The following is a 25,013-nucleotide window of genomic DNA, read 5'->3' on the forward strand; positions in this document are numbered from 1 at the left end:
CCATCCTGTGTGTTGTGGCATACTCTGTTTCAGGATAGCAACACTGTATATATCCTTCACAATGTTCCAGTATACATGTCCTTCAAACTGCAGCCTATGTAAATTTAATCCACAGTCCAACAGAAATTAAATATGTTCTTTAAAGAGCTAAAACTTATTCCCATCTGAATTAAAGACTACTTTTGGTTTTGAAACTCAAGAACGTACAATAAATGTGCGGTAAGTGCACTGCTTAAATTGCTTTCATGTTTATGAAATTAAAACACCAAGTAGTTTTGATATCACACCTAACTGCATTTCCAGCACTAATACAGCATTCAAATGGAGCAAGACATAAAATGCATTACAAATTCTATAATCACTTGAGAAAACGTACTTATAACTCACTTCTCAATGACCATTTGACAAAATCTAGTGCTAATATTTTTTAAATCCACTACTTTACAAATTTTGTCCATGCTTGAATTCATTAATTACCAAATCAAAAATGAGCTGAAACCCTCAAGTACTAGAATGTGGTTTTGGACTGTTTAACATAGAAAACAAGAGTAGGTCATTGGGCTCTTCGAGCCTATTCCGCCATCCAATATGATCATGGCTGATCCTCTATCTCAACGCCGCCCTCTCCCCATATTCCCTGATGCCTTTAAGAGTCTAGAAATCTATTTCCTTCTTAAATATATTCAGTGACTTGGCCTCTGTGGTAGAGAATTCCACAGGTTCACCACCCTCCAAGTGAAGAAGTTTCTCCTCATCTCAGTCCTAAATGGCCTACCCCGCATCCTGAGATTGTGACCCCTTGTTCAAGGCCCCCCCAGCCAGAGGAAGCATCATCCCAGCATCCAGTCTGTCCAGCCCTGTCAGAATTTTATATGTTTCAATGAGATCCCATTATTCTTCTACGCTCCAGTGAATACAGGCCTAGTCATAAGATAATATTCTACATACATAATATTCTACATACAAAGACACGAAAATGACAACCCCACTCTAGCACTAACAAGTGAATTTTGTTCTTTTGGAACTGTGTAGAGATAACAAAGTGCAGAAGCAAAACAGAATGTTTGTGAATTAAAGCCAGAGACAAGGCAGCAAATGGGATTGATAGAAATACTACTGTTGTAATTTATATTCAGTAATAGGAAACTCACTGTTTTAAGAGTTCAGTGCCAACTCTACAAATGCTGCACAAAGTAGAAACATCCTAAGTCAGATATCATCTCCCTCCAGGTTTAAATGCTATTTGCATTCTGCCAGGGGAAAAAAATTGAAGCACAACCATCTTGATCTGCCAATAGAAATGATGCTCAATTTAAATGTATCCGCTATCTGTCTGACAGGCTGTTCATGTGGACAGTCTGTACCCTACTGTACTCACTAGCAGCTAGGAGGTTTGACCTGTTGCTCGAAGTGACTTTTAAATACTGAGCCAAAAATACTTACCTCCCCACTTAGCTAGAGGTCGACCCCTTAGGTAGTGGTCCCAGCCAAAACTGAGCCAAAATAATCACATACACAAAAGCAAAATACTTCAGATGCTGTAAATATGTACCAAAAATAGAAAAAGCTAGAAATGCTTAGAGGTCAGGCAGCACCTGAGGAAAAAGAGTTAACGTTTCAGGTCATGATGACCCTTCATCAGGTGTTCTGATGAAGGATCATCAGAACTTGAAACATTAACAAATAATCTCACCCCTGAGGGTTTTCACTTCCCTTACTAATTTTCTTCTGTCCATTTGGAGGAAAACTGGATTTTCATTTTTCCCCCATCAGCCCAGAATGTTATTGATCACAAGTGGTAGTCTCTAAATAAATCCACAGGAAGAACACACGAGTCAAAGCAGAGCATTGTTACTGTGTTGACATGCATTAAACTAAATCTCAAAATAAGAATCCTATTGCCCTCATAATAAATGGAACAGCACTGTCGGTGTACCTACACCAAATGGACTGCAGTGTTTCAAGAAGGCAGCTCACCACCATCTTCTCAAGGGCAGGGCAACAAATGCTAGTCGTACAAATGCTACACCCACATCCCAGGAACAAATAATCAAAAAAGAAAATATCTGTACACAAACCAACCTCATGGGATAAGTGAGATTACCAATTATCACAATTAAAGTTGTGTTGAGTTCTGCTGTGTACCAAACATCATTAAAAACGAGACGGAAATAAATTTCACACGGCGCTATTAGAGCTGGCAAAGAAAATTTCATCCAAAAAGTTTTGGCTGCATTCAAAACTATATCTTAGGGCTGCAAATAAGGTCATTGATCTACTCTGCCATCCAGTCCCTTGAGATCATTGTTTCAATCCAAAAAAGAGACAGTATTACTTTCCAAAGCAAGGTTGTGCAGCTTCAGTGGTGTGAGCATCTCTAAACCTTACTGTATCAGAAGAACTCTGAATGCAAACTTCACACCTCAACCCAACTTTCACCAAGTCACAAAGAGGCACAGAAAACAAGCACCTCTTTCACTGGCTGGGGGGGCAATAAAAAGCAGAAGCATAGGGCAAAGGATCCTCAGTTCAACAACTGTCTTGGAGTCAATGGTTTGGAAAGCCCTTAATCCACTTCCCTTCTCAACAGAGCCAGTACCTTTCCAACAATTTCCCTTTCTGCCCACAAAGGCAGCTCTGAAGTATGCCAATATTCCATTCTTGCTCCCCATCTTATTCCTCATCTACACGCTGTCCCTGGGAGCTGTTATATTAAGACACAGGGTCAATTTTCACTTATATGGTGATTACATCCAGCTCTACTTCTCTACCAACTATTACATACAATAAAGGAAAATTGGCAAAGCGACTGCATTTGAATCATAAGAATACTTCTTTGAGTACTGTCAGGTATCAATGCTTGGGGAATCTTACTGTGCACAACTGGCTGCTGCATTTATACAAGCAAAATACTACAGTAGCTGGAAATCCGAAATGCTAACAGAAAATGCTGGAAATAGTCAGGTCAGGTGGTAATCGTGGAGAAAGAAACAGAGCTACATTAAAATGGACAGACAAGTGGCAAATGAAGTTTAACGCAAAGAAGCATAAAGCATTTCTTTTTGGTAAGAAGAACGCAGACAGAAAACATAAAATAAAGGCCACAACTCTAAAGTGGGTACGGGAGCAAAGTGACCCACGTGCTTATGTGCATAAGTCATTGAGGGCGGCAGAACAGATTGAGAGAGCGGTTAATAAAGCATACAGCTTCCTACGCATCCATAGAGGCAGAGAGTACAAAAGCAAGGGGGTTATGTTAAATTTATACAGAACACTGGTTCAGCCTCAACAGGAGTAGTGTGTCCTGTTCTAAGCGCTACACTTTAGGAAGGATGTGAAGGCATTAGATAGCTTGGAGAAAAGATTCATAAAAATAGTTCCAGGGATAGGAACTTCTGTTATCTAAATAGATTGGAGAGGTTGATACTGTTTTGAGAGGAGATTTGATGGAGTATACAAAATCATGAGGGGTCGCAACAGAGTAGATAGAGAGGAACTATTCCTAATGGTGAAAGGATCAAGAACAAGAGGGCATAGACTTAAAGTAATTGGTAAAAGGAGCAACGGCAACATGAGAAAAAACTTTTACACATAGCAAGTGGTTAGGATCTGGAATGCACTGCCTGACAGTGTGGCGAATGCAGCTTCAATCAAGGCATTGACGAGGGACTTGGATTATTCTCTGAAAAGGAAGAATGTGCAGGGCGACGGGAAGAAAGTGGGGGAATGGCACTAGATAAATTGGGATCCTTAGGAGAACCAGCACAGACAACAGACTGAATGGCCTACTTCTATGCTGTAACCATTCTGTGATTACAGCAGTGACTACGCTTCATTTGAAGCGTTTCTGGACAGCTTAAGAAACAATATGAATGCAAGTATTTTGTTTCTATTTGGTGTCAGCCTTAGCTCAGTGAAGGCACTCTCACCTCAAAGTCTGAATGTTATGGGCTCAAATCCCACAGAGCACACAATCTGGATTTACAGTGAGGAAGTACTTCATTGTAGGAGGCAGAGTCTTTCAGGTGAGATGTTAAACTGAGATTCTACAAGCCCTCTCAGATGGGCACAAAAAAGTCTTTAATCGCTATTGGAAAAGAGGGGCATTTTATTAATATTCTGGTCAACATTTATCCTTTTTACTACAAGAAATTATCCAGGCATTTGCTGTGCTTCCTTATATTACACCTTACTGACTGCAAAGACTTTTGAAGGCCTGGGGTCATAAAGGATGCTATATAAATGAAAATTTTTTTAAAAATTATATAAATTACTGGTTGAAATCACTAATAGTAGTTATGAATATATTTGAATAAAAATCCTCTGCCACTTACTTTGATGAAGACATTAACCTATTCCAAACAGTTTGGTAAAATAGTGGACAAATCACCAAAAGCACGCTGAGTGATTTCAACCCCTTTCAATTGATCTGCAACTGCAGACCAGAATATTACTTAAAGCCTTCACCCAAACTAATTTAAGTATCCTGCAAGAAGTTGCCCCTCTAAACGTTTCAGTGGATAAATGCCGCCCAGAGCTAGAGGTCGAGCAGGCTTATTCTGTCTTGTGCCGATCTGTGGCATGGTAGCGAGAACAATACACAATTGCCCTATGCACCTTAAGGGAAGAGCAAGGGAAAACGCAACAAGGCTTCCTGGTTCACACTCAGAGACCGCTTGAGCAAATTACTGAAGGAATCCCAGTCCCCTTAGAATATACTCAGTACAAGCTGTCATATTAAACAGAGAAAACAGGAAAGGAAATGTTTTTTTTAAAATATATATCCTACTGTCCTTGAACTCCAAATACTAAGGAAACTAGTATACACATATTCAAGCTTCTAATAATAGTCTAATCTTGATGAAAACATTGTCAGATCTGTGATTTGAACCACTGTTTTGCACGAGTGCTAAAACTAGTACTTCTATTATTAAATTACCACAGCTATACACCTCGCACTATACAAAGCCCTGCTGCCCTTAACCTAACTTGCAGCAAGTCCTGTCAATTCTATCACTGTGCTTGATGACCTACACTGGCAACATCTCAATCTTAAAATTCTCATCTTTGTGCTCAAAACCCTTGACCCTCCTTATTCCTGTAATCTCCAATTCTGGCCCCTTGCACATCTCTTGATTTTCTTTGCTGTGCCATTGGCAGCCATTCCTTTAAGGAGCCAAGGCCCTAATGTTTGGAATTCCCTCCTTAAACCTCCTCCTTTAGGAAACTCTTCAGAACTTGCCTATCCTAATATCCCTCTCTGTGGCTAAGCGCCAAACTTTGCTCGTTAATTGCTTTTGTGAAGTGGACCACTTGGCTATGTTAAAGGAGTTATATAAATGCAAGTCGTTGAATGAGCACATACACACAACATATATACATAATTCCAAAAGTTTCCCTACTTGATAAACACATCAAAGACAGACAGACAAACAACCAAAAAAAACTACATGTACTTATTCGCCCCAGATTTTTTTTAGCTGCTTTGACATATTTGAAAGTAGAACTAACTTCATTCCATTTCAACTCTAATAGAGCCTACAAAATAACACGAGAATCACGCTAAAAATTTGCAATGATACCATCTAGATTCCTGACCACACTTTTTAAGTGGGGGGGGGGGTGGAGAAGTGAATATAGAAGCACTCAAAATACTCACTATTTACCCTAAAGTTAAGCACAAAGTTCCACATTGGCACAGTCGAGTGTGTTACTGCCACTGTGGCTGCAGGCAGACTCTAACTTCAGGCCGGGGCTTTGCGGCCTGGTAGGCGTTGCCAGCAGCCCGGTGCCGGTGGGAAGGGCGGCCGCATTCACAGCCGTCGGGCACACCGAGCAGAGCCCCGGGACCTTCCCTCACCACCCGGGGGTGAGGCGGCGGCGACCCGGGGCCTTCCCCTCCCCATCCCCATCTTACTCACGGTGCTAAAGGAATCCGGCGGCTCCTCCGACCCTCCTCCTCCCGCCCACCCCGCCCCACAAACTGAGCGGCTGGTCCCGGTCCCGGTCCCGGTCCCCGGTCCCCGTTGCCAGGGGTCCCCGGCCGCGGTTGCCAGGAGCCGCTTTTGTTCGGCGCTCGCGCGACCGTCGGCGCCAGGAGCTGGAGCTGGAGCTGCTGCTGCTGCTGCCCTGGGGGAAAACTTTTCACCCTCCCCACCCCCCCTCTCCCATTGCAAATCTGGCTGCAAAACAAAGAGGGGTAAAGCTCACTGAGTTTGTCCCTTGTTTCCACCCACACCCCCCCCCCCCAAAAAAAAATCGACTGTCGGATGAATGCAATTACCTATCTCCTGTGCCTGCTCACGGAATGTCCTTTTTTTTTGTCCTATGCTTCTTGTCTACCCACTACCCACCTACCCACCGACCGCCTCTCCTTTCTGCAAGCACCTTATTTTCCTTTCTCTCCTGGACCAGTAACGTGTCTCTTATTCTTCGCTGTCAGTATCTCTCTCTGTAGGAGGCGGTTGTTTTGAGAGCTCAAGCATTGCCAGTGGGTACTGTACAAGAACAGGGGAACTCAAAAACCCTAGCAGCTTAACATTAATCACAACTGAGAAAGGAGGGGGGGGGGGGGGGGGTGTGGTTAAAACTACAGTCGGAAATGTATACGTGTAATCACTTTATAACTCCCAATTTATCTCCGTCTTTGCTGAAATCACGCCAACCGAGTTTTGGAGCAAGCATCGTTTCGTGAAGGCTTTTTGTTTTCTTATTTGCATCGCAAGAACGTTTACATTTGTTTTTAAAAAAAATCAAAACGTTTATGACTAAAAATCTACACTTTTTAAAAAAAAATCAAATGTTATTGCTGCGGAAGAGTAGGTTACACCCCTGAGATGTTATTGCAAACAGCGTTTTTTAAATATATATATATATATATACCAGCCGATCCCAAAATGTTGCTCTCGGTAAAATAGATAGTTTCCTATTTTATGAGCTACAGGTCTATTAAATAATGCAAAATGTATTATTCTGCTGCTAAGGCGGGACTGTGTTCAAACTAACCTGTACCTTTTCAAGACCAGAACACGTAATTTCTTTAAATCCAGCGCAAGTTGAAGTTGTCCATTTAACTGTTGTTTGATCAGGGGCTTTACCCACTTTGCAATGTGCTTGTCAGCTTCAAGGGGTAACTCCAACAAACCTAGCATTTGAAGGTTGTTTTGCACCAGCCCATGGAAAGTCGTGTGTTTTAAAAGGCAGTGAATTTTAGTGACATTGCTGCAGATGAGTGAACAGATACGTTCAGGATTCCGTTCAAGGTGCAGAAGCAGTTAAGGAGAACGGGAAAATAAATAGCCCCGATGGCGTAGTGGTATTATCACTAGACTAGTAATGCAGAGACACAAAGTAATGCTGTGGATACGTGGGTTCAAATCCCACCATGGCAAATGGTGGAATTATCAACCATGTTGATTCACTAATGCCATCTTCCCTATTCTGGCTGACCCAGATGTGATCCCAGACCCAACCCACAGCAACGTGGTTGACTTAGAAATGGTTTAGCAAGCCACTCCAATAGGACAGGCCACTTGGCATTAACCTAGGCACTGACAATGGGAAGCTGAGCCCTGTTGACCCAGCAAAGTCCTTGTTACTAACATCTGGGGACTTCCCCAAAATTGGGAGTCCTACCTCACATAGATTGACATAATTATACACATGAGATCATGTCCTAGACACCACCATCATCATCCCTGGGTATGTCCTGTCTCACTGGCAACCATGAGATGCTGTGGGCAACCAGCAACAGCACAGTGATATACAATTGGGAGGAAGTTACCCTGGGAGTCCTCAACATTGACTCTGGACCCCATGGAGTCTCATGGCATCAGGCCAAACAAGGGCTTGGAAACCTCCTGCTGATTACCATGTACTGTCACTGCCCTGCCCCCTTAACATTCAATGGCATTAGCATCACTGAATCCTCCACTATCAACATCCTGGGGGTTACCACTGACCTGAAACTGAAATGGACTAGCCATATAAATACTGTGGCTACAAGAGCAGGTCAGTGGTTAGGATCCTGATGAGAGTAACTCCCCAAAGCCTGTCCACCATCTACAAGGCACAAGTCAGGAGTGTGATAAAATACCCTCAACTTGCCCGGAAGCTTGACACCATCCAAGACAAAGCAGCCCACTGATTGGCACCACATCCACAAACATTCACTCCCTCCACCACCAATGCACAGTAGCAGCAGTGTGTACCATCTACATGATGCACTGCAGCAACTCACCAAGGTTCCTTCAACAGCAACTTCCAAACTCTCAACCACCACCATCTAGAAGGACAAGGGCAGCACACACCACTTGGAAGTTCCCCTCCAAGTCACTCACCATCCTGACTTGGAAATATATCACCATTCCTTCACTGTCGCTGGGTCAAATTCCTGGGACTCCCTCTCTAACAGCACCATGGGTGTACCTACACCACAGCAGTTCAAGAAGGCAGCTCACCAACACCTCCTCAAGGGCAATTAGGTCCAAGCCAGCAACAACTACATTCCATGAATGAATAATAAAAATGTTGAGCAATTCAGATAAATAGTGACAGCAACTGTTATTCATAACAAAAACAGAACTACCTGGAAAAACTCAGCAGGTTTGGCAGCATCAGCAGAGAAGAAAAGAGTTGATGTTTCAAGTCCTCATGACCCTTCCACAGAACTGTTATTCATACTTACGTAGGAGGCTTTAATAGAATGAAACATCCCATGGCCCTTCACCAGAGCATTATAAAACAAAATATGATACTGAGCCACATAAGGAGATATTAGATGAGATGACCAAGGACTTGGTCAAAGAGATAAGTATCATAGGGTGTCTTAAAGGAAGAAAGTGAGGCAGATGTGTAGGGAGGGTATTCCAGAGCTGGGGGCCTAGGCATCTGAAGGCACAACACTTCACAGGGGAGGAATAAATGAAAATCTAGGGAGTAAGTGGGCACATGAGAGAGAATGGGTGAGCAATGAAGAGACAGCAAATAGTTGCGGTGGTGGGGTGGGGTGCAAGGAAAGAGGTACTTGGCTGGACTGGAGTAGTATTTGAGCTGGGGGCATTCAGTGGCAAGAATTTAAGTTAATGGCTGCTGAGAGCAAATGGCTTATGATAATGGGTAACTTGGAAATGCAGAGTAAATACTGGGGAAAAGTGATAGATGGCTGAGGAAATGAATGAACAGTCTGGAGGATAAGGAATGCATAATATAGGAACACTGCATTTTGTTCACATGCCATATCTAGATACAAAGCTGTGATTAATTAAATCCAATTATTAGATTGCTGAGCGTAACATATCAATACCAAAATATGATGATGGTAATCAAAACCTTTCTACTTACTTCCAACGTCCCCTTTCTTTTAGAATTCCTGTTAAGGTAGGAAAGACTGGTCAGAGCTAAATATTTAACAGGCAAAACTTTGTTCTGTTTTAAAACATTCTTGAGAAACTTTAAAAAAAAATACACCTTCCAGTTATGGGATAATATGCTACTTCTGACACAGGTAATCTAGCTAACGCATGATGGGAGACTCTACACAAGCTCGGATTGAATTGTGACAAGCCGCTGGGTTCAGTATTAACCGGGATAGTCAGTATTTCAAAGCGGAGGCCTTGATGTAAAAATATTAATGCAGCTATTCAGAAAAGAAGGGGTGAGAGCAAAAGTGTGGGAAATAGGATGAATGTGGAGTTCTGTCTGCCATGGTGGAAGGGTATCCTAGGTTGAGGAAAGAGGAAGATATATGTAGCGTGTTGGTATGAAAGGTGACGTTGGCAGAACAGATGCACTTGTGCTCTCACCCTTTCCCCATCCTCCCATATCCATGATAGGGATTCCCTTGTCCTCACCTTCTGCTCACTAGCCTCCACGTTCAACAAATCATCATCCACAATTTCCACCACCTCCAGAGTAATGCCACCACCGAACATGTCTTCCCCTCCCCTCCTCTCTCAGCATTCCAAAAGGACTTTTCCCTCCTTGACACCCTGGTCCACTCCATCATCCTCTCCCCTTCCCATGCAAGCACAAGAAATGCAAAGCCTTCCCTTTTACCTCCTCCCTTCTCAGCATCCGGGGCCCCTTCTGGGTGAAACAGCAATATACCTGTACTTCTTTCAATTTAGTATATTGCATTCACTGCTCATGATGCAGTCTCCTCTTCATTGGAGAGACCGAACGCAGATTGGGTGGCTGCATTGTGAAACGCCTATGTTCAGTCTTCAAGCTTGGCAACAGTTTCCAGGTGCATGTCATTTTAATTCTCTGCCGAACTCCCACTCTGACTTCTCTGTTCTCAGCCTCCTAGTGTTTTAATGAAGCTCAATGTAAACTCAACGAACAGCGCCTCATCTTTCAATTAACCACTTGGCAGCTTTTCAGAATCAATTTCTGCCCCCCTTTTTTGGGTGGCAGCTGTTGATCATGATTCTGCTATTCTCTTTTACACTTCCTCTAGCCCCATCTTTTGTTCCTTTACTTGTCGCTGCACCATCTCCCTATTGTCATTTAATCTCTCCTGCCTTCCACCTCCCCACACTATCCCTGCCTTGCTTAAAAACTTTATATTGCTAAGTTTTTCTAGTTCTGACGAAAGATCATAGACCTAAAATATTAACTATTAACTAATTAACTATTAAATATTAACTAATAGTGAACAGTGTTTTTTCTGAGTCAGTGAGCATTGGTGCCATTTAATAACTATAAATAGCCTATTTTATAATTTACAATATCCTCCTCCCTCCCCATGGATCACTGGATAAATGCGCAAATCTATCTGTTTACATGGAAATCAGGCAGATGCTAGTTTTCTTACCTTTAAGAATAGTCAGAGTACTGAAAGTGTGCTCAGAAGAAGTCATACAGACGCGAAATGTTAACTCGTCTTTCTCTCCACAGATGCTGTTAGACCTGTTGAGTTTTTCCAGTATTTTCTGTTTTTGTTTCAGATTTCCAGCATCTGCAGTATTTTGCTTTAATTTAACTGAAAGTGTGCCGTTACCTGTAGAACTGTATCATATCACAAGTCACCAGATAGATGACAAATGTGAGAGGGTAGAAAATATTTTCTCCCTTTCATATACCTCGATTACTAGTGGGACAGGCAAGTTGGCTATTCTACTCACGAGACGCTACAAATCCCTACAGCTTTCACAAATTGTCAACTTTACGCCCAAGAAGAATTGGAGGCAGAAAGGGTAATTTCTTAACACCATCTTAAAAGGAACAAAACATATGGGCATGCCAAGCTAATCTTACTGGCATAAGAAGCAAAATAAACTCCCTAGCATTGGATTAGTGTGATGGAATACTCTCCACATATCTTGATGGGTACAGCTGCAATAACATTCAAGAAGCTTAATACCATCAGGACAAAGTAGTTTGCTTGATCAGGAGCCCATTCACCAACTCCAGGTAATATTCTCGCCATACAAGTGCCAGGCAATAACCATCTCCAATAAGAAAGAAATATAACCATCGCCCCTTGACATTCAATGGCATTAGTATCGCTGAATCCCCCACTAACAACATCCTGGGGGTTACTATTGACCAGAATCTGAACTGGACTAGCCATGTAAATACTGTGGCTACAAGAGCAGGTCAGAGGTTGAGAAATCTGTGGCAAGTAACTCTCCTCCTAACTTCCCACAGCCTATCCACCATCTACAAGGCACAAGGAGCGTGATGGAATACTCTCTGCTTGCCTGGATGAGTGCAGCTCCCACAACACTCAAGAAGCTCAACAGCTAAAGCAGCCTGCTTCATTGGCACCCCATCCATCACCTTAAACATTCACACCACCCACCAACATAGTGGCAGTGTGCACCATCTACAAGATACACTGCAGCAACTCACTAAGACTTCTTTGGAAACACCTTCCAAACTAATACCACCTAAAAGGACAAGGGCAGCAGAGACATGGGAGATACCACCACCTGGAAGTTCTATCCAAGCCACTCACCATCCTGATTTGGAACTATATCACCATTCCTTCACTGTTGCTGGGTCAAAATCCTGGAACTCCCTTCCTAACAGCACTGTGGGTGTACCTACACCATATGGACTGCAGCGGCTCAAGGCAGCAACTTACCACCACCTTCTCAAGGGCAACTAGGGATGGGCAATAAATGCTGGCCCAGCCAGCGAGGCCCACATCCCATAAATGATTTTTTTAAAAAGTGCAGATAACTGGTCTGCATTACTGCAGAAATTAATAAATCAACAGCAAAAAAGTTAAGGCAGCTTGCACAAGATTATACATGCGCACAAAGACATTATAATCAAACCTTGTGCATCAGAGCCCAAATTTAAATTTAAGATTTTTCTTCTGCATTTCTACTTGTTCTTTTTCCATAGTGCATCAGTATTTTTTCTTGGGAAATAGCAACAGCCCCCACCAAAAATCTGCCATGCAAATTAGTGCTGAGGATTAGCGCTACAATCATTAGCATCAAATTAATACTTTGATATTATTAATAATTAAAAAACTGCTTTCAGACTGTGCATAAGGCGAAATCTGGCACATAATTGGCAAAATGTAGAAAAGAATGCAAACTCAAAAGCTGTGCGGTTTTTCTAGAGGTGCTGATGATAACCAAAAATATAAGGATGATCATTTTATTGATCTTTCCTATCCACAAAGATTATGTTGTCTAAGCTACAGATTTCGGTTTAAGAAATAGGGTGTCTTCTGTTGGGAAAAAGGTGGAGGTCGGGGGTGGAGAGGGGGGGGACTCAAACGTCAGCCCAGACCACTTAACGGCTTGTCATTTCGGATAAAGAAAGGTTCATGTGGACTTAAGGATGTAATAAAAATCATACTGAAAGATTCTTAACACATTATTGTAATTGCTTGCTGCGATCATCAAAAAAAAATTACAAAATCATTAATACAAAAGCAAAATATTATGGATGCTGGTAATCTGAAATAAAAATGGAAATGCTGAGCAGGTCAGGCAGCTTCTGTGGAGAGAGAAAAAAAGTGTTAACATTTCACTCACCACGGAAGCTGCCTGACCCATTGAGTATTGCCAGCATTTTCTGTTCTTATTACTTATAAGTTCACATTGTTCCCTATCTATACCCTTGTCAAATAACAATTGTGAGATTCATCTCAGTCTAAAATTACATTGTAAACATATCAATGTCTTAGTCATTATTTCTTTTCGTTACATTTCTTTTCAATAATGCTTTTGGAATATAAATTGCATTTATTGGTGTTATGGTCATTATATAGTTGACCATCTGAAAAACGATCATCCTATGTACTTCAATTTTGTGCCATTGTTACATGAAATGATAAAACCACATAGAATGTAACATTATTAGTATTTAATTCCCTTCTCCATTTTAAATTAATTTTCCTCCATTCTTCTGAAGCTCCTCACATCTGCTGGTCATGATCTTCTTCCAAACATTTGCAAGTCCCACTTCATCAGAAGGTTGCTTCATAAGTTGTGATTGACTTGGTATTCTGCCCCTCCTTTACTTTGGGGAACTACCTTATCTTTGCCTGGCATTCCACTATGGTACAATAACTACCTTTCTGTAGAGAATAACAGATCCAAACCTATGTTGCTCCATGGTTTACTGATCATCTTCAGGCTCAAGAAACACAGCCACCTGCAGCAGAAGATGAGAAATTTATTGGACCAGGTGAATTCCAGGAACTGTTAAATGGAGTCTACAGAGGGGCTAAATTCAATAGCACTCAAACAAGGGCACTAAGGTCACAATATAGGATTAACTATACCCACTGATGAAGAGGCAGGAAGCACACCAATTTCATGCCGCCCGTTCATTTCAATGATTTCAGCATTCAGCCAGCACTAACCATACTGTTGATGTGCTAGACGCATCAGCAGCGAGCCAATATTGCAAGAGGCTAGCACCATCTAAAGCTTCCCTGCTCCTTTTAAAAGTGGGGGTGCATTGTGGCTGAGACAGGTGCTGGCAGTCATGCAGGAAGTGAATCACACCTGGGAGACGTTGTAAAATGGCACATGGGAGACATCAGGCTGCGAGGCTATTCTGGACCCTGCACTGGAGACCGTAGTGAAGGAGTTGGAAAGGAGGAGAGATGTCCAGTCTCTACAAGACATCAAGAGGCCCTTCAGGGAAATGCCGAGAAGACAGTGGGAGCAGATAGCCATGGAGACCAGTGCCAGCAGGATAGCCACAAAGGCCTGGATGCTGTGTCGCCGGTAGTCCAATAACATTACAGCAGTAATCAAGGCAAGGGAAGGAATCTTTAAATATCATATCTAACCAAGTGCGACACTAGCCTTAGACACTGTGCAACTCACCACACCTCCATGACTCACCTACCAATAATTTGCATGAATCAGGACTCATAGCTAACCCTCACATGCTCACAATCTCACACAAGTAATCCAGGATTCTGTCGAGCGAACGGAAAACTAGCCTACCGGTCAGAGAACTGGCAGGTAACCCCTGTCAGCTCAGTGGGGGAAGCCCGATGGAATCAAGTGCACTCGGAGTTGCACAATGGAGTCATCAACCATGTCATTAGTGACTAGCCCTTGTTGGTCAGGAGCCATCCATTGGTCTCCTGTGGCGTTGTGGTTCAAATGGCGCCGGAACAGTAGACTGCCACAAAATGAATGCTGTCTAGGTACCGGCCATTAACCCGTCTGCCCGTTGAGGGAGTGGAATCCCTTTCGATTCTGGTATTGGACAGAGTTGACATGCAACACCAGTAGCTTGTCCTGCTCTGCATGTCCTCTCCGATCATTCTCAAAGTCATGCTGCATTCCAAAGGGAAAGTCTACTAGTACGAGTTTAGGAGCAACCTTGTAGAAACCCTGAAATCAGCACAAACTCCTTCAGAACCTGCCTCACCACTTCCTGCAGGTTTTTGGAACTTTAAACAACTATACAAAGTGCCAAACAGTTAAAGAATCAAGGCAAGAATCAGAAGAAAATCAACCAGATACTGACCTGCAGGTAGTTGATGACATACTTAAATAGTGGGAGGCAGGTTCCTTTCTGGTACTAAACACATGTTCAGCTGTATGATGTTACGAGAGGGTATTAGCTGAAACGTCATGTTCCAAAGTGGCATCACATGAGCTTTGCATGTCGACTGATTTTACAAAATGCTTACTCTGTATACTTTTCATGGTGTGTGAGTGTGAGTGTGAGAGAGAATGATCACTCTCACCAACATGGTGTCTGCCACGTTTTTCCCCCAGAAGTGTACACACACTGCAGTGACATCTTGGAGCTCTTATGGGCACTTGCAGCACATAAACCTGGACACATATGATCCCAATTTCTCACCCTAAACTTTTAAAGCTGGTTAGCATTGACAGGGAATACACTGAATGTAAAACTATTTGGTTTTCAAAGGGAAACCTTCTTAAAAATGGTTCAGCAGTGGCAATAAAAAGATTTCTTTGTACCTTTTTTTTTTAAAACAGCCTGACTAGGGTCTGCGATATTGTATTAATTATTCCATCCACTGTATCACATTCTCTGCATACCTTTGTGATTGAATTACAAACAGCAATGGAAATCGTTCCATTACTTGCATCATGTGGCCCACATCAAGCCTCTGGCTTATAATAGGTAGTGCTGAGGAAAGGTGCTTCAAAAAAAAAAATATGGGAGAAAGAAAAAATCATGAATTTGGGTTACCCTGCATCTCTCGGTGGCCAGCTACACAGTGGAGTTGGCAGTGACCAAGTGTTGATCCTTTTCTCAAGTGGTAAATGGTGGACAATATGGACAAAGTATAACAAAAATCAACAAAAAATCTCTCCAAAATGAGCAAAGTATGTGTTTTGAGCTACTCTATCTAGATGTTTAAAGAGTGAAGAGACATTATTTTGCAGTTAAATGGGTAGAAAACAGAGTAGCTACTCAACTGAGATAACACATATTGCACAACACAATAACATACACAGTAAAATGCCGTTTTTTTTCAGTAAAACTATCTTTTGGCCACACCATTTTGATACATGGTAGATTCGGTCTCATAACTCTTATGGAATGCTCTTTTCTTATTACAAGATGTTAATTAACCTGGACACCAATGATAAACACCATGTTCCAATGAGACAATACTTATCAATAGCTTGATCTTGTACTATAACAACAACTTGCATTTGTACAGCACCTGTAACAAGATAGAACATCCAAAGGCACTTCACCGAAGCGTTATCAAATAATATTTGACACTGAGCCACATGAGGGGATATTAGGGCAGCTGACCAAATGCTTGGTCAAAGTAGTAGGGTCTTAAAAGGAGGAAAGAGGGGCAGAGAAGTTTTAGGGAGGGAATTCCAAAGCTTAGGGCCTAGGTAGCTGAACTTAAACAACAACTACATCAGATGTAAAGTCACTGACCCGAAATGTTAACTCTGTTTCTCTCTCCATAGTTGTTGCCAGACCTGCAGAGCATTCTCAGCATTGTTTGTTTCTATTTCAGGTTTCCAGCATCTGCAGTATTTTATGAACATTTGAACAAGGAGCAGGAGTAGGCCATTCGGCCCCTCGAGTCTCCTCCTCCATTTAATAAGATCATGGCTGATCTGATAGTAACCTAAAATCTGCACCTCGCCTACTCCAATAACCTATCACCCCCTTGCTTACCAAGAATCAATCCACCTCTGCCTTGAAAATATTCAAAGACTCTGCCTCCACTGCCTTTTCAGGAAGAGAGTTCCAAAGACACACAAGCCTCAGAAAAAAATTTTGCCTCCTCTCTGTTTTAAGTGGATGACCCCTTATTTTTAAACAGTGATCCCTAGTTCTAGATTCTCCCACAAGAGGAAACACCCTCTCCACCCTGTCAAGACCCCTCTGGATCTTATATGTTTCTTATATTTTGTTTTCTTAGTTTCAATTTAACCTCAATTTCAGTGGATAATTCAATGTAATTTGTAAAATGGTTGTTGTTAATAGTTATGATACACAATGAGGAGGCGATGACAAATGTGATCACGGCTAAAGCTCAAGAATTTGAATCCCTAAATCAATCACCTTAGCTTGGTTCTCAATTAATGCCATTACAAAAGGCTGGTGCACCCTTGAAACAGAGGGACAACCACTGAACACTTGCTTAGGATTGCTGCATTGCTCAGGCATATAAGTCCGGTACTAATGAGGAGAGATTTTATTATTCAGGAACTGTACAGGATTTAACCTACAAGTTCAATTTAGTCTTGGTATAAATTAAAGTGACAACTTGTAAAAATGGTCTCCTTCACAATATTACTTTTAGCTTTTTCACTATAATGTCAGAAATTTAGTCTTTGCTCTCCCCAACATGAAATTATCAATACAAAAATAAAGATACCTGGAAAAACTCAGCAGGTCTGGCGGCATCTGCGGAGAGGAACACAGTTAATGTTTTGAGTCTGTATTACTCTTCAACAGAACTAAGTAAAAATAGAAGAGAGGTGAAATATAAGCTGGTTTAAGGGGTATGGGACAAGTAGAGCTGGATAGAGGGCCAGTGATAGGTGGAGATAGCCAAAAGATGTCATAGACAAAATGACAAAGAGGGTGGTGATATTGTCTAAGGAATGTGCTAATTAAGGGTAGAAAGCAGGACAAGCAAGGTACAGATAGCCCTAGTGGGGGTGGGGCAGATAGCCCTAGTGGGGGTGGGGTGATGGAATTGAAATAGGTGAAAAGGTAGAAATAAAACAATGGATGGAAATACATTTAAAAATAATGGAAATAGGTGGGAAAAGAAAAATCTATATAAATTATTGGAAAAAAAGGGGGGGGATCGGAAAGGGGGTGGGGATGGAGGAAAGGGTTCATGATCTAAAATTGTTGAACTCAATATTCAGTCTGGAAGACTGTACAGTGCCTAGTCGGAAGATGAGGTGCTGTTCCTCTAGTTTGCGTTGAGCTACACTGGAACAATGCAGCAGGCCAAGGACAGACATGTGGGCATGAGAGCAGGGTGGAGTGTTGAAATGGCAAGTGACAGGGAGGTCTGGGTCATGCTTGCGGACAGACCGAAGGTGTTCTGCAAAGTGGTCACCCAGTCTTTGTTTGGTCTCTCCAATGTAGAGGAAACCACACTGGGAGCAATGAATGCAGTAGACTAAATTGAGGGAAGTGCAAGTGAAATGCTGCTTCACTTGAAAGGAGTGTTTGGGCCCTTGGACAGTGAGGAGAGGGGAAGTAAATGGGCAGGTGTTGCACCTTCTGCGGTTGCATGGGAAGGTGCCATGGGGGGGTTTGAGGTGTAGTGGGTGATGGAGGAGTAGACCATGGTGTCCCAGAGGGAACGATCCCTGCGGAATGCCGCCGGGGGGGGTGAAGGGAAGATGTGTTTGGAGTTGGCGGAAATGGCGGAGGATGATCCTTTGAATGCGGAGGCTGGTGGAGTGATAAGTGAGGTCAAGGGGGACCCTATCATGGTTCTGGGAGGGAGAAGGTGGTGTGAGGGCAGATGTGCGGGAGATGGGCTGGACACAGTTGAGGGCCCTGTCAACCACCGTGGGCGGAAAACCTCGGTTAAGGAAGATGGAAGACATGTCAGAGGAACTGTTTTTGAAAGTGGCATCATCAGAACAGATGCGATGGAGGCGAAGGAACTGAGAGAATGGGGTGGAGTCCTTACAGGAAGCGGGGTGTGAGGAGCTGTAGTAGAGGTAGCTGTGGGAATCGGTAGGCTTATAATGGATATTGGTGGACAGTCTATCACCAGAAATTGAGACAGAGAGGTCAAGGAAGGGAAGTGTCAGAGATGGACCATGTGAAAATGATGGAGGGGTGGAAATTGGAAGAAAAATGAATAAATTTTTCCAGATCCTGACGAGGGCATGAAGCAGCACCGAAGTAATCATCGATGTTCCGGAGAAAGAGTTGTGGGAGGGGGCCAGAGTGGGACTGGAACAAGGAATGTTCCACATACCCCATAAAGAGACAGGCATAACTGGGGCCCATGAGGGTACCCATAGCCACACCTTTTATTTAGAGGAAGTGAGAAGAGTTTAAGGAGAAATTGTTCAGTGTGAGAACAAGTTCAGCCAGACAGAGGAGAGTAGGGGTGGATGGGGATTGTTCAGGCCTGAATTCGAGGAAGAAGCAGAGAGCCATCATCCCGGTGGGAATGGAGGTGTAGAGGGATTAGACATCCATGGTGAAGAGGAGGCGGTTGGAGCCAGGGAACTGGAAATTGTTGATATGATGTAGGGTGTCAGAGGAATCACGGATGTAGGTGGGAAGGGACTGGACAAGGGGAGAGAGAAGGGAGTCAAGATAGCAAGAAATGAGTTCCGTGGGGCAGGAACACTGAAATGATCAATTCCTCGCAAAGGAAATGCTGGCTCATGAGAAGTAGATTTTTATCCATTAGAACCAAAAGCAAGGCTAAGCTGAGACTGGTAACTGAACTCTTGTTTTCTCTTGGAAATACTAAAAAAGCAATATTCACTAATATCTGGGAAATATAGTATGGTGCCTTAGGTTTTCAAAATGCTGCAATCCTAAATAAAAGTAAACTGAAAATTCAAGTTATTTCTTGTGGAATATATTTACAAATGTTACAACATTTCTTCTGAAATGTCAGAGACCTGAAATGTTAACTCTCTTTCTGGCTCCACAGACGCTGCCTGACCTGCTGAATATTTTCAGCATTTCCTGTCTTTATTACAATGTTTTGACAGTGTTTTCCTTGGTAAAATAAAGAGAAATTACACCAGAAAAGTTTCATTTGCTTCAGTTAATTCAATATTTTCAGAGCTGAAAGAAACAGGTCAAAGTAACTGTTAGCCTGGTCTGAAAAAGACATCTCAGACAGAGCTAGGAATATCAGTGCGTTTGGTTAACGGTACTTTTCGGTGAGTGTGTGATAATTGCTGAAAGCATTTCTAAATTTAAGGTCAGGATGCTTATTTTTCAGTTACCTTACTCCAAAGTTCTGATTTCTCATAAATATAGTTAAATATTGCCAAACTAAATCCAAAATGAGGTTAAAAAGTCAATATTTGGGTTAAATCAAGCCAATAGCATCTAGTTTGGTTGGCTATGGACAGCAAAAGTTTTAAAATTGCTTCTTTAACAAGCTGAATTAAAACAAGTCGACAGTGATGCTCATTAACCAGGGGCCTTGTTCTTAGCCTGTGTAATGAAAGTATCCGAATGTTAATTTAATTTTTTATATTTATTCACCCTCTATTTCCCCTCTCCAGCTCCAGGATGTTAACTCACCTGTTTTAGAAACATTCACATAGCTGTCGTTCCCACAACAAACACAAACGCCGTTCCAGATCAACTTTACCATATAAACTACATTAAAAATTGCGCAAAATCACTAGCATTTCATTTTATCAGTATTGTTACTAGCCATATTTAGCATATTAGTACCAATACACTATAGAAAAAGACACATTATCCAAAGTGCTTTAATGTGTTGGCAATATTCTACTTATGTGATAAACTTAATTCATCACCTCAAATTAATCGGCACCACTAACACAAGTGAGCAGACCCGCATTTCACCAAGCCCAAAATATCCCATGCAGACAGTCCAGGAGTCACAATCTAAAATATAGCTGTAATGTTGTTTCTTTTTCAGAGTTCAAGTGCAGACAGCATGAAAATTTTACACTCCCACCATTATGTTTTCCTAAAAGTCTTGTGATAACAAAACCAAGTGTCAAACACTTACTTTCAGGAATCATTAGATAGGGTGTGCAGTCAACTAGAAACGCACATTATTTGACCCAACCAAACATGGAAATGTAAGAAACAAAAATCCACCGGTCTAAGACAAACCGATTACACATCCAGCTTTGGTCGTTTACATGTTTTACGCCCACTCCGTCGACTGTGGGACAGTGACTCGCCAGACTCCGCAGTTTCTTCTTCATCTGGCTGTGTGAACGAGTCAGTCATCTCCATCATTCGAGGACAAGGTGGATGCTGTAACAGTGGGAGGAGAGCCTGCATACAATCTGCTAGCCTCTCCAGGGGTTGCCTGATGCTTGCAGCTAATTCTTGGAGATCACCCCGGAGCTCTCTCAGTTCCTGTCTGATGCCGTGCAACTCCTCGTTGCCATCCCCGAGTAGCACGTTGTGTTGTTCCTGGATACCCAACAGTTCTTCCTCGGAAATTTGCTTACGTACCCGTTTCCTTCGAGACTGGAACAGACTTTCTTCTTGAAGGGACCGTGCCGATACAATGTCAGGTGAAGAATAATCCACGTCAAAGTTTGGACCAATGTTTTCCTGTTTCACTTCAACAGTGGTTTCTGTTGGACATATAATGTGAACATGAAAAGACACTGTCCCCTAACATGCACACTGTCCCTATTCAGAGGTAGTCGGTGCAATTTTTTTGAAGTCCATATAATTGCCCCAAAATGCAAGACCAGGATTCAAGCATTTAACAAATAGTTATCCTTATTTGGCCCAGATTCTGCTGTAGCAAGGCATCTAATGGCATCTGCCATTAGTTAGACTTGCTTGTGCATGTTTAGGTTTTAGAAGATTGTCACCAAATAATGAAAGTGTGAGTTAATAATGTCGCAGCAAAAGAATATGGGCATGACAGACCTGACTGAACAGAGCAATCAACTGTGTATCTCCTTAACCAAATCAGATTGAAAGATTGATATATAAACAGTACTAGGACTAAGAAGGAAGTTAGAGTGGGTGAATTCCATGTCAAATCAGGGACAGAGAAGGGGAAAAGATTGGCAGTAATTAATTTTTATATCATTAAAATGGTACTTACATTTGTAGTGACAAGACTTAGCTTTCTGTGGTGAGTTAAAGTTCATATCTGCTGCATGTCAATGGTGAGGCAGACAGCAGGGCACTTTTTCTGAAGCTAACAGTGAATGGCACAACTCTTAACACCAACTTTCAGATATTGCTGAAGAAAATAGACATTTTTAGTCAAGGCTTTTTGTCTTGCACTCATCAGGACAATTCCCAAAAAAAATACCAACGTCTAGGGAAACAACAAATTTATACTGTATGAGCAGGGAGTGCTGATTGGTTGGCAAGTGGACTCTAATTGGTAGAAGCATTTCCATGGAGAATGCACCAGTGGATGGTGACTGACAGTTAACTAGCAAGCATTGTTTGAAATTTAAACCAGGCAGCTTGACTGATTGGTGCATTCTCCATGGCAACACCTCTACCAGAGTCCATGTGCCAGCCAATCAGCACTCTCTTCTCAAAAAGTATGAATATGTTGTTTCCCCAGACATTGGTATTTTCTTGTGAATTGTCCTGATGAGTGCAAGGTGAAAAGCTTCGACTAAAAAAAGTCTCTTTTTTCAGCAATACAAGTTCTGTACTACCAAATGACTATTTCAGGTATTGATATTTCACTGCAATCTCTTTCTCGGCTGAAGATGCTGTACCATTTGTGCATAAATAACAGACAGCGCCATTAGCCTCATAGTTGCTCTGACAAGAGAATCTGGCCCAATACCTTATTTTATTTGTTGAGCAAAAATTAGGAAACAGTTTGTGTTCAGTATCCATCTTTCCCAACTAAAATATTCTCTTATTACATATACCTCAATATCAGGTGCTTTGCTGCATTATTATAGTTTTCCCCTTCTTTCTATGACGCTATTCATAAAACTATATTTAAAAGCTCAGGATAATATACAGAGCAGTATGTGCAAAGAAAATGGAGCAGAATGAGATTGGGCTTTGTTTTAAACTTGAAGTGGATAAATAGAAACAAGCTGGGGAAAACAGAAGAATAGAGAGGTTAGTTTTGAAAAGCAATACTGACATCGGCAGTGCAGTGAGTTATGTACTCTGAAGTGGAGCACAGTGTGCACGTAATTCCCCAGAGAGAAGTTTCCAATTGAACTGCTTCTGCAAAGCTGGGACCGCTCACACACCCTCCAGTAGCCTGCTGTGGAGAAGCAATGGCACAGGCCAGGACAATAAGTTGCGTGGACACCTTCTGTGATGAGAAAATAGTGCCTGCTGCAGAGAATTGAAAAGAGGTAGTGAAAAATAAATCTTTGAATTTCTCAAAAAGAATTGGCAAGACACAGGGCAGAGAGAAATCAGGAAATCTCTGAGGCCATTGAAAACAAATGGTGCAAGATTTGGACTGTGAGCTGTCCTTTGACTACCTCTGATCTATACAACAACCATACGGTGATGACTTTTCATTGCTTTCTAGTCTGTCAAGGATTGGACCAAGAACAAGGATCGTTTATCTGGTGGCTACCTTAATTGTGGAAGTTGGGAGGTGTGGCTTGTTGAACAGCAGTGTCTACGAACTGGAGGGATAGAGATCACTCACCATCGAGGGCGTTGTTTGCTTGATGGTCTGGGGGCGGCTGCTGGGTGCCAACCCGTGTAGCATTCTGGCCCAGCGTGAACAGCAGCACCGGCGGCCACTGGACCGCGGCTTGGTGGTCTGCCAGCGGCTGCACTGGCGCCTGCCGGGCGTGCCACATCACCGGGCGAGGTAGCACAGGTTTCCTCTGCTGGCTGGCGGGGGCGGCAGGCTGGCCCCCGGCTCTGCCCGTGCCGCCGTCGCGGCTGGCGCCGCTGGTGCTGGGCTCGCTGCCCTCGTCGCTGGCGCTGGGCCCGACCGGGTCGTGGTTGGCCACCGCCAGCGTGGCCTCCTGCTGGGCGAGTCTCTCGTTCTGCATCGCCTCCCGTGCCAGTTTGACCACCTTGTCCTTCGTCCGGTGGCACATGTCGTACCACCTTTTCTTAATGTCACCTATGTCCCTGGTGCACTTGGATGCGGCGTTGACCTTGGCCAGTATGGAGAGCCAGATCTTATTTTTGGCCCCAGGGGGCAATTTGGTGTCCCCCCTGCCAAACAGCCGGTCCTGGTGCAGTGTCACTTCGCGGATCAGAATTTCCGTCTCGTCGTCGTTGAAGTTGAGTTTGCGGCGGCGGAAGGCTTCTTCCTGAGCCATTTGTCGCCGCCGATCGCTCTTTACGCGCAACTCCGCCGGCAAAAATGTGGGTGGGGAGAAACCCTTTCACGTCCAAGAAAGCATGCAGGAGGCAGCCTCTCCGACAAAACGGGAGCTTGTAAGATGGCGACTAAGTTGCAATTTGCCCTCCGACGGGACGTCGCATTTTTGGTGCGTCTGAAATACGAGAATTTGCGGCGTCACAACTTTGTCGCATCGCAAGAGGGAGATGCGACAAAAAAAATTTGACGAGGGAGGAGGAGGAGGGGGGGGGGGGGGGGGGGGGGGTTGGTGGTGGGGGGGGGGGGGGGGGGAGGGAGTGAGTGAGATTGAGCAAAGTTTCTCAAATCTGGCCCTGGACGCGAGAACCCTTCACAGAGGGAAGAGGGAGGGAAAAAAAATAAAGAAACGTTTCATTTGCAGTTTCGTGCAATTACAATGCAACTAACCTGGCCGCTCCTGCGTACCAGTGTGTTCTTGAGCTGTAAGTACGGGAGTGGTAATGTTTTTAATCACACACACACACACACACACACACACAGAGAAATGCATCTCCCATATCGCGAAGAGGGACATTCTGCGCCAAAAATTGCTCTAATGGCTCAATTTCCAGAACGTGCAACTGAACGCCAGCGCAACTCTCATCATCTCCTTTTTACAGGCAATCGATTGCTTACTGACTGTAAAGAGATTCCCATCCACCCTGAAGTGCCGGGCTTCGTACAACTGCAGCTATGAAGTAAAATAACTGCACAAAAAATAAATCACCCCGAAACTTTAAATAACACGTTGACCCTCCCATTCATTTCGCCTCGGACTCTTTGTGTATTTGCCAGGCCAATATTTCTGATTCAGCCCGAACAAAAACCTACCTGTAGCCATCGGTGAACTTCTCGGTGAACTGTGGAATTCCACGCACTTAGGCACAATGTGCGGTCTGTACACACGCGAGAATTAAAAGCAGAAGTTTACCTTAACAGTACACGGGATAAAACGTCACCCCTACAGCTGTTGCGTGATGGATGGAAACTGGAAGCATTACGAGGGGGGAAGTCTAAAGTTTGGCAATTTAAGTATGAGTCACAGAAACTAATTCAGAAGCCCTGATTC

The 25,013-nt window shown here is 43.0% G+C and overlaps 1 protein-coding gene across 5 annotated transcripts in view; it reads right to left on the minus strand.

The window, feature by feature from the left end:
- The window catches only part of zc3h7a (zinc finger CCCH-type containing 7A), a 113,002-nt gene extending 88,189 nt beyond the window's left edge, over window positions 1-24,813 (minus strand). The window contains exons 1-2 of one of the 5 annotated variants that reach the window (XM_041206879.1): window positions 24,776-24,813; window positions 9,343-9,370 (exon numbers count right to left, since the gene is read on the minus strand). Coding sequence is in view for 1 of the 5 variants with exons in the window: in XM_041206877.1 (XP_041062811.1) it covers window positions 5,660-5,693 (34 nt within the window). In the remaining 4 variants the exon portion in view is untranslated. Of the gene's footprint in view, window positions 1-5,659; window positions 5,878-5,921; window positions 5,952-6,387; window positions 6,547-9,342; window positions 9,371-24,775 lie in introns of those variants that run through there. The other 4 variants (XM_041206878.1, XM_041206880.1, XM_041206881.1 and 1 more) reach the window with 4 other exon arrangements.
- Window positions 24,814-25,013: the final 200 nt, after the last annotated feature.

The sequence above is a fragment of the Carcharodon carcharias genome, chromosome 15 (assembly GCF_017639515.1).
Source record: "Carcharodon carcharias isolate sCarCar2 chromosome 15, sCarCar2.pri, whole genome shotgun sequence".
Classification (NCBI taxonomy): domain Eukaryota; kingdom Metazoa; phylum Chordata; class Chondrichthyes; order Lamniformes; family Lamnidae; genus Carcharodon; species Carcharodon carcharias.